We start from the raw sequence: 10,317 nt of genomic DNA on the forward strand, positions 1-10,317 counted from the left end.
ATATAGAGAGTTATGTCATGGATCAACCATGATCTCATTGATTGGTAGATCAGATTCAGTACGGAGGAGGTAAATAGTTTTCTCCTCTTCCTGCATTCCTATGTAAATGCAGATTCTTGCTCCTCACTTTTTCTTTCACCAGCTTTAGGCCGTATCACACAAAATTCACTATAGTCCCAGAGGGCCGCTGTCCATTAAGAGAGAGCCAACTGGTGATGGTTTAACCTAAGGTCATGACACCTCACGCAAGGGGAGAGGTTTAGAAGGAAGGCCCTTTATGGTAAACTCAGCCAGTGCAGGAATTGAACCCTGAACCCACACTGTTGGTGTTACTCTACATCACAAACCAGCTTTCCAGCCGACTAAGCTTATCGACCCAGTTGCCATATAATTTAGGGCACACATTGGTTGTGGGAGGGAGGATATGTGGAGGATCTACATCATGGAAAGGTTTGAAAACAAGAATGAGAAAGATTTGAAAACAAGAAAACAGCATGACTTAACCAGAAGCCAACATTAATTGGCAGGCATAGGGGTAATGGGTGAATAAGGCTGTTGCACAATGTGGGCGCAGCAGAGTTTTGGATGACTTTGGGTGGGAAAGGGAGGCTAACTGAAATGCATCAGAATAGGTACTTCTGCAGGTAAAGGTGTCAATGAGAATTTCAGCAACAGAAATATTTTCTGGTCAACCTGTTCAAAGATGTTGTTACACATCTCTGGAACAAGTGGGACCCAAACCTGGGCCTCCTGGTTCAAAGGTATGGACACTACCATGACTGGGTAGGAGCCCTTTTCAGCAGTAGATCTGTGTTTAAATGGATGCATACACCTGCTAGCCTGTTACGTGAAGCTATCCTAGATTTTAAACGAGCGAATCCAGCATTGAGAATTGAAGCCAGTAGAAACAGTTTAGTAACTTTAGTCTGTGTGTACAGAGAATTATGGCATGTCTGTATCAAACTTGGTATGCAAGGGGCACCTCCCTCATACCAACCAGTTAATGTTTGATGGCCGTTATAATTCCTCTGGGCTAGGAAACTTTCCAGATGCTCAGATAATTGGTGTGACTGTGTTTCTGCATTTATGTCTGTAATTTTGGAATGTTGACTAAATTGAGGGCCCTGGTGCAGGATGTATAATAGGCCTCAGATTTCGAAACCCAAAACAATAGCTGTGTTTACCTGAGGTTGTGCTGTTGCTGTGTCACCACTGGGCGGGGGCAGAGGTAGGCTGTGGGCTGTTAGCTCAGCAGGTTTTCACTACTTTGTGGTTAAAGGTGCAGGTGTAATTTACCAGCGTGGAATTTGCTGCACATTCTTTAACCCGGAACTATTGTATACACCTCAAGCACAATCTCCACCCTCTTCGAACACAGGAGTGGCAAATGAGTTACCCAAATATCGGGAAACACAATCAGGAGGACAGAGAGAAACCGAGTCAGGAAATATGAGAAGATAATTGCAAAATGGCTGTCAGATTTCAAGAAGCGGTAAGCATAACTGTGAATATATTGTTCTGGTTAAAGCTTAGCACTGCAGGGACTGCAGGCTTAAATCAAAATGATACAACCTGTTAACTCACAGTGACAGATACACAAATCTCTGCTGTTCAGTGACTGTACATGCGAACCTGACAGACCACATAAGGCATCGTTTGTGAAATAAAAATAAAAGATAGAGACAAAAGAGTGGGGAGGGTTTCAATGCATTGTCAAAAAACTCAGAGACGACCGGATCTGTACGAACAAAAGTAAGGAAATGGGTCTTGGTAATTGAGCGGGTGCTGCATTGATAGAGGTGCCATCTTTGAACTGAGATGTTTAACTGTGCCTCTATCTCCCTGCTCAGGGCAGGATCTCATGGCTTTCATACTAGATTAAGCTGATCCACTGTTTCTAACCTCAACATCTTAATTGAAGTTGATCTGAGCTCCTGACCACTGTTTCAGTTTCAAGACCACTTGGTTCCACCTGTATAATAATCATCTCTTGTCCACGTTTTAACTGAAACCCTCACGCATGCTTTGTTCCTTCCCATGTTCATCTGTTCCAATGTTCTCCCAACTTCCATTCTCCATAAATCTCCACTCAAAACTCTGCCGTCTGTACCACCACTTTCTACCAAGGCCTTCATCCATCACCCTATGTTTGCTGACCTACATTAGCCCTTGTTTTACCAATAAATCAAATTTAAAATGATAAATCTTGTGTTCAAGTCCATCCATGACCTCATCGTCTCTACCTCTGTCACCCCTTCCAACCTTATAGCCCTCCAAGAATGTTCTGTTCTACCGATCTGTTTTATTTTAAGGAAACCTAACTTCTTCCACACTTTGAGTGCCAGCCCTCCTTCAGCGGCTGAGGCTCTCAACTGTAGAGATTTGTCCCTAAACCTCTCCCTTTGCATCTCTCTTTCTCTCTCTCGTCCTCCTTCATGATGCTAGGGAAACTATTGGTGAAAATTCTGAAGGAAAGGATTGGTCTTCACTTAGAGGGGCACAGTGGCTCAGTGGTTCGCGCTGCTGTCTCGCAGCACCAGGGACCAAGGTTCAATTCTTCCCTCTGGTGACTGTCTGTGCAGAGTTTGCACATTCTCCCCGTGACTGCATGGGTTTCCTCCTACTGGCCAAAGATGTGCAGGTTAGGTGGACTGGCCATGCTAAATTGCCCATAGTGTTCAGGGTTGTGCAGGCTACTTGGAATAGCCATGGGAAATGCAGGGTTACGGGGATAGGATAAGTGGGGATGGATCTGGGTGGAATGCTCTTTGGAGGATCATTGTGGACTCGATGGCCTGAATGGCCTGCTTCCACACTGTACATATTCTACGGGCAAGGTTTGATCAGGGATTGCCAACATGGCTTTTTAAGACGGAGGTCATGCCTAACAAATTTGATTAATTTTTTGAGGAGCTGTCCAAGTGTATGGATTAGGGTAATGCAGTTGATGTAGTTTGTATGGATTTTAGAAATGCCTTTAACAAGGTCCCAAATGGGAGACTGTTAAAGAAGGTAAAAACACATGGGATCCAAGGTAACTTGGCAAGTTCAATCCAAAATTAGCTTTGTGCTAGGAGACAAAGTGTGGTGGAGAAGGCTGTTTGATTTGATTTGATTTATTATTGTCACATGAACTTCAGTACAGTGAAAAGTTTTTTGTATGTATTACTGGCAGATCATACCATACAAAGTGAGTTAGCATAATAGAACAGAGCAAATAATACAATGGTGTGGCTGCAGAGAAGGTGCACAGCGAACGAGATCAAGATTAAATTTAAAATTTGAGAAGTCCATTCAGAAGTCTAATAACAGCAGGGAAGAAGCTGTTCTTGAATCTCTTCATACGTGTATGCTAACTTTTATGTCTTCTGAGGGGGTCTTTGATTATGTTGGTTGCTTTCCCAAGGCAGTGGAAAGTATAGATGGATGGATGGCTGGCTTGCATGATTGACTGGGCTGTGTTCATGACTCTCTGCTGTTTCTGGCTTGCATCCAGATAGGATGCTTTCTATGGTACATCTATAAAAATTGGTAAGAGTCCGTGTGGACATGCTGAATTTCTTTAGCCTCCTGAAGAAGTAAAGACATTGTTGTGCTTTCTTGCCCATTGTGTTGACATGTGTGGACCAGGTTAGATTGTTGGTGATCATCACTCGTAGGAACTTGATGCTCTCAACCATGTCCACCTCAGCACCATTGATACAGACAGGGCCGTGCCCTCCACTCTGCTTCCTGAAGTCAATGACCACATCCATCATTTTGCTGACCTTGGAGAGAGTGTTGTCTTTACACCGTGCTGCTAAGCATTCAATCTCTTTCCTGTATTCTGTCATGTTGTTGTTTGAAATCCACCTTACAACAGTTTGTGATACTAGAGGCTGGTGTCCAGTGACTTACCATAGGAATCAGTGCTATTGTTCCTAATATGTATAAACGATACAGAAGAAAATGTGGCTGCATGATAAGTTCCTAGGAAGGATGACACATAGGTAGTTGACAGTGAAGAAGGAGGACTTGGGTTACAGGAGGATATGGACAGACAAGTCACATGGGCAGATCAGTGGCAAGAGAATTTACCACTGGTAAACGTACTTTGGAAGTAGGAAAAAGACAAAGGAGTAGTCAAATGAAAGGCAGGACACCAGAAGCTGAAAGGAACAGAGGGAACTTGGAGTGTTTGTCCACAAATCCCTGAAGCTGGCAGGACAGGTTTATAGGGTAGTTAAGTCATATGGACACCTGCCTTTGTCAGCCATGGCATAGATTATAAGGGCAGGAAGGTTTTGTTGGAGCTGTTGAGGATTTTGGTTAGACCACAGCCACAGTGCTGTGTGCAATTCTGGTCGCCACACGATAAGAAGGATGTGATCACAATGGAGGGGTGCAAAAGAGATTCACCAGGATGTTGCCTGAGTAGTTTAGCTGTGAAAAGAGGCTGGATAAGCTCAGTATTTTGTTTTGAGAGCAGAGAAAGCCGAGAGGGAACCTGATTAAGTAGTATAAGATTAAGGGACATGGACAGGGTGGATAGAAAGCAGCTATTCCCTTTAGCTGAGGCTTCAAGAACACGGGGGCACACTTTTAAAATGAAAGGCAGGAGGTTTAGAGGGGATTTGAGGAAAACATTTTTCACTCAGCAGGGAAGAAGCTGTTCTTAAATGTATTCTTATGTGTATGCTAATTTTTATATCTTCTACCCAACAGAAGAAGGTGGAAGAGAGTATAACCGGGGTGGGGGGAGGGGTTTTTGATTATGTTGGTTTCTTTCCCAAGGCAGTGGGAAGTATAGATGAAGTGAATGGATGGAAGGCTGGTTTGCCTGATGGGTGGCACGGTGGCTCAGTGGTTAGCACTGTTGCCTCACAGTGCCTGTGACCTGGGTTCAAATCCACCCTTGGGCAACTGTCTGTGTGGAGTTTGCACATTCTCCCCGTGTCTGCATGGGTTTCCTCCAGATGCTCCGGTTTCCTCCCACAGTCCAAAGATGTGCAGGCTAGGTGGATTGGCCATGCTAAACTATAGGGGGATGGGTCTGAGTGGGATGCTCTGAGAGTCATTGTGGACTTGTGGGGCCGAAGGGCCTGTTTCCACACTGTAGGGATTCTATGATCTATGACTGGGCTGTGCTCGTGACTCTGTGCAGTTCTGGGATGCATCCGGATGGTGGGAATCTGGAATGCACTTCTAGGAGGGTAGTTGAATGGGAAAACCTCTTAAAAAGTACTTGGATAAACACTTGAAATGCCACAATAATGGGTCAAGTTCTGGAAAATGGGACTCATGTAAATTTAGAGTAGTTTTTTTGTCAGTGCAGACAGTTGACCAAAGGCTCTCCTGTATGTATGATTCTGCAGTGCTGCTTAAGTCCCACTTCTATCCTAACTTCTTTTTTAGTTAGTCTCAAATTATCAAAATTTTGAGGGAATTAAGCTGATTAAACTCTTAACAGTGCATTGAAACATTTATTTCAAAAGTGCTACACAAATGCAGGCTGTTGTTGCTATTCCTCAAAGGTGTGAGGGGCGGTCTCCTCAGCTGAACCCAATGGTTGACTGAGAGCTGCTAAAAATTTGTGGTTATCAGTAAAATACTGATTGGAATCAGAGTTCACATCAGATCAAGATTAGGAGGTTGTGTTGCTGGCAGGCCTACAGCAATGCACACTGGGGCAAAATTGTGGTCTGATGACTTCAGAAGGAAACTGCAGCTGAGTGGCCTCCATTCGGTGCCATTGTGCATCGGCATCAAACTTGAGAGACTTGCCTTGAGCTGAGAAGAATTTGGTGACTGTCCCACTTTTCAAACAAGCACTGGTTTATAATTGATCGTCCCATACATCTGATTGGTTAAAGTCAGAGACTGCCAGGTTTACAAATGTCACATTTAATTATAATTGCAGCACATGTTGTCAGTTTAAGAGTCACCTGAAATAACTTCACATAGGCCAGTATCATATCACCAAGTCAGTCTTTAATTAACATGTAGAAAGCCCTTGACATTGATCCATCATCTTCAGGGTCAGCTCTGAGTGAATCAGATGACTGACGCTCCTGTTTACATCTGTCAGCAAAGGCTCTCTGATTGGACCAGGTTAACAGCCCCACTTGGGGAACTCATACTCTATGACGTCTACCTGGCTGACCTCATTACAATTTTTACATCCCTCCCCCTCCAAGTCTGAGGGCAGAGGCCAGTATTTTTTGTAGCTCTTCCTGCGGCTTTTTAGCACAGGGTCAGGTTCTTCCGACTCTGCCTCTGATACAGGTGGTGTGTAACACATAGTAGCTTGCCTCTAGCGGCCAGAACACCTTGGAAGAAATTAATCTCTTCTTCAGGTGGCAAAGGCATCGAGGCAGCAACATCTGTTTTGTCCATCTCCAATTCTGAAGTATCTTCAACACTTGATGGAGAGGGAGAACCCACGGGTTCCGTAGCAGTCGGAAAGGCTATCCAGGTGTCAGGCACGTTTTTCTCCCACATTGTTTGAGAGTTTGCAGCTTTTGTATTGTCCATGTGCTTGTTCAGGACCATCACACCTATGTCACTGGACCTGACCTCACGTCAACCATGTCTCTTACCCTGCAGGGCCATTCCCGTGGGTCCAGTGCCAAACTTCATCCCCTGAAATAAGCTGTCTCTCTCGTTTAGCAGAACCTTGTGCCCAGCATTGACATTCCTGATGCCGTTTCACCCTCCCTCTCAGGTCCGGGAAGATCAGATTTAACCTGGTGAGGAGTGTTCTCCCCATTAGTAACTCTGCCAGAGCTATCCCTGCAGTTGCATGAGGGGTGGTCTGATAATCAAATAGGAATGAGAACAGTTTGGTATTTAGTGAAGCTGTAGGCTGTTTCTTTAAGCCTGCCTTCAAAGTTTGGACTGCTGTTTCTGCCAGACCATTCGATGATGGATGCTGTGGAGCTGTCATTATATGTTGAATACCATTCGACTTCAGGAAATACTTAAATTCCCTGCTGGTAAACAATGCCCCATTATCTATGACCAACACTTACAGGAGTCCTTGTATTGCAAAAGATGCACAGAGTTTTTCTATTATCCCCATGTTTGATTAATGAACTCTATGCACGTCCAGCCACTTTGAATGAGCATCCACAATGAGAACACTGAACCCATGAAAGGACCTACATAGTCAATGCGTAACCAAGACCAGAGTTTACCTGGCCATTCCCATGAATGTGGGGGAGCTAATGGCGGTAAGTTTTGTCCTTGTTCGCACTCTGGGCCCCACCAACACAGCTGTGTCTGCATACAATCTTGACCACCAGACACAACTTCTCATCAACATTTTAATTTTGGAAACCTCTGGATGACTCTGGTGGAATTCAGCCAGTATCTGGCTGTAAGCTTTTCTCAGGATAATCACTCTTTCTCCCCATAATATGCCATTTTCTACTGTGATCTGGTCTCTTCAGGTCCAACAAGGTTTTGATTCTTGATGTGATGGCCCTTTGGTTTCCCCCCTCACCACCAGCTGTTTCAGTTTTACCAGGACCAGATCTTTCTTTGTCCGACCTCTGATATTGTCAGCTGTGACTGGAAGTGTGTCCAGAAAGTTTAAAACCAGAATGGACTGTTCTACTGGCAGTACCACCGGTGGTCTATCCACCAGAGGGAGGTGGCTCAATGCATTCGCATTTGTTACTTGTGTTCCAACTTATAAATTTATATACTTAGTATTAGAGCCTATTGCTGAATTCGGCCTGAAGTTATGGGCGGCCAATGCCTTGTCCTCTAAGTAGACCAGGCAGGGGTTTGGGGTCTGTTATCATTACAAATTTACATCTGTAAAGATATTGACTTCACATGTGAGCTCTAAACTTTCCTTTTCTATCTGAGCGTATTTATGCTCTGCCTTAACCAAAATCCTGTACACATAGGCTATTGGGCGTTCCTCTCCATTGGGCCATCTATAAGCTAATACTACCCCAATGCCATATGGAGAGGCATCACATGTCAATACCAGATGTCTCTTGGTATCGTAGTGTACCAACACCTTCGAGGATGATAGCTGTTTTTTCCACTTCCCTCGAAGCTGCGTCTTGGCAACGCGATCATTTCCGAGGCTGACTCTTTTTTAAGAGTTGATACAAAGGTGCCAGGATGGAGGCCAGGTTATATATGAACTTACCATAATAGTTCACCAGCCTAAGGAAAGGCCTAAGCTCTGGTATGGATGTGGGAATTGGGCACCTTTGTTTGCCCTCACTATTTCCAATGGGTATAACCGAGTCTTGCAGGCTCTAGCCCAAGTAGGTCACTTGGGTGCCTGGAACACCTTTTCCCCTTCTAAGGCATATGCCCACCTGGGAGAAACATTTAAGGACAATGTCCAAGTTCTGAGTGTTACTTATTGGACTTCCTTATTATTAGCACGTTATCTGGATAAATGACAACGTGGGATAGACCCTGTAAAATGTTCTCCATCATCTGCTGAAAAATTGCAGAGGTTGATGATACCCCAAATGTCAGTCTCGTTTGTTGGTACAAACCCTTATAGATATTAATTGTAGCATAATTCTGGGAATCCTGATCTAGCTGTAATTGCAAGTACACATGGCTCATGTCCAGCCTTGTGAAGGACAGCCCCCTACTACCTTTGCCCATTCCGTAAACTGGACTGGTTTGAGGATAAAAATGACAATATTTTAATTCACCGCTCCCTTTTGACTGTAAGAGAGGTCCTAAATCTTAAGTTTGCACAAGACCTTGGCTAGGCTGAGAACTGTACAGGGAGCCTTGACAGATTAAGGGTACAACTTCGGTTCTGGTCTCTTACAAGAAGCAACTGATTCAGTTACCACTGATTGTAGTAAAAGTCTTGGGGCCCAAGCTTGATGGGACGAAATTGTTTGGGCAAAATTCGCCTTGATTGGCTCAACATTTTTCAATTAGAAAATTGCCGCCTGAGTAAAGTTCTAATTAAATACTCTCATATCTGAGGTGTACCATCTAAGGACGTAAAGCAGCATTTCAGTGAACCTATTTAATGAAAACGTCCCAGATTCATGAGGACTGCCATCAGGAAGGACAAGAACAGCAACATCAGAGTTAAACCTTCGCCTCAAGGTTCCCCTCTTAGAGCAATTAGAAAGAGCAATGAATGCAGCTTCAGCAAAATTACTACTTTCTGAGACCAAATGAAACAAAACATTGCTCTCCTTTTGAATCAGAGATGGTAGGAACTGCAGATGCTGGAGAATCCGAGAAAACAAGGTGCAGGGCTGGATGAACACAGCAGGCCAAGCAGCATCATAGGAGCAGAGAGGCTGACGTTTCGGGCCTAGACCCTTCATCAGAAAAGGGGGAGGGGAGGGGGGTTCTGAAATAAATAGGGAGAGAGTCGGAGGCGGATAGAAGATGGATAGAGGAGAGGATAGGTAGAGAGGAAACAAACAGGTCGAAGAGACGGGGATGGAGCCAGTAAAGGTGAGTGTAGTTGGGGAGTTAGGGAGGAGATAGGTCAGTCCAGGGAGGACGGACAGGTCAAGGGGGCGGGATGAGGTTGGTCGGTAGGAGATGGAGGTGCGGCTTGAGGTGGGAGGAGGGGATAGGTGGGAGGAAGAACAGGTTAGGGAGGCAGGGATGAGCTGGACTGGTTTTGGGATGCGGTAGGGGGAGGGGAGATTTTGAAACTTGTGAAATCCACATTGATACCATTGGGCTGCAGGGTTCCCAAGCGGAATATGAGTAAGCGGAAGGTTCCTGCAACCTTCGGGTGGCATCGTTGTGGCACTGCAGGAGGCCCAGGATGGACATGTCGTCTGAGGAATGGGAGGGGGAGTTGAAATGGTTCGCGACTGGGAGGTGCAGTTGTTTATTGCGAACCGAGCGTAGGTGTTCTGCAAAGCAGTCCCCGAGCCTCGGCTTGGTTTCCCCGATGTAGAGGAAGCCACACTGGGTACAGCGGATGCAGTATACCACATTGGCAGATGTGCAGGTGAACATCTGCTTGATGTGGAAAGTCTTCTTGGGGCCTGGGATGGGGGTGAGGGAGGAGGTATGGGGGCAGGTGTAGCACTTCCTGCGGTTGCAGGGAAAAGTGCCGGGTGTGGTGGGGCTTGAGGGGAGTGTGGAGCGGACAAGGGAGTCACGGAGAGAGTGGTCCCTCCGGAAAGCAGATAAGGGTGGGGAGGGAAAGATGTCTTTGGTGGTGGGGTCGGATTGCAGATGGCGGAAGTGTCGGAGGATGATGCATTGGATCCGGAGGTTGGTGGGGTGGTACGTGAGGACGAGGGGGATTCTTTTTTGGTTCTTATTGCGTGGACGGGGTGTGAGGGATGAGGTGCGGGAGATGTGGGA

General features: G+C 45.5%; 1 protein-coding gene across 1 annotated transcript in view; it reads left to right on the forward strand.

Moving 5' to 3' along the window:
• Positions 1–1,378: 1,378 nt before the first annotated feature.
• LOC109924099 (tight junction protein ZO-3-like) overlaps positions 1,379–10,317 on the forward strand; it is a 75,710-nt gene continuing 66,771 nt past the window's right edge. Inside the window, exon 1 of the mRNA XM_048614262.1 lies at positions 1,379–1,492. Within this exon, the coding sequence (XP_048470219.1) occupies positions 1,469–1,492 (24 nt within the window). The 5' untranslated portion in view covers positions 1,379–1,468. The remainder of the gene's footprint in view (positions 1,493–10,317) is intronic.

Source organism: Rhincodon typus, chromosome 29, assembly GCF_021869965.1.
Source record: "Rhincodon typus isolate 14 chromosome 29, sRhiTyp1.1, whole genome shotgun sequence".
In the NCBI taxonomy this organism is placed as follows: Eukaryota; Metazoa; Chordata; class Chondrichthyes; order Orectolobiformes; family Rhincodontidae; genus Rhincodon; species Rhincodon typus.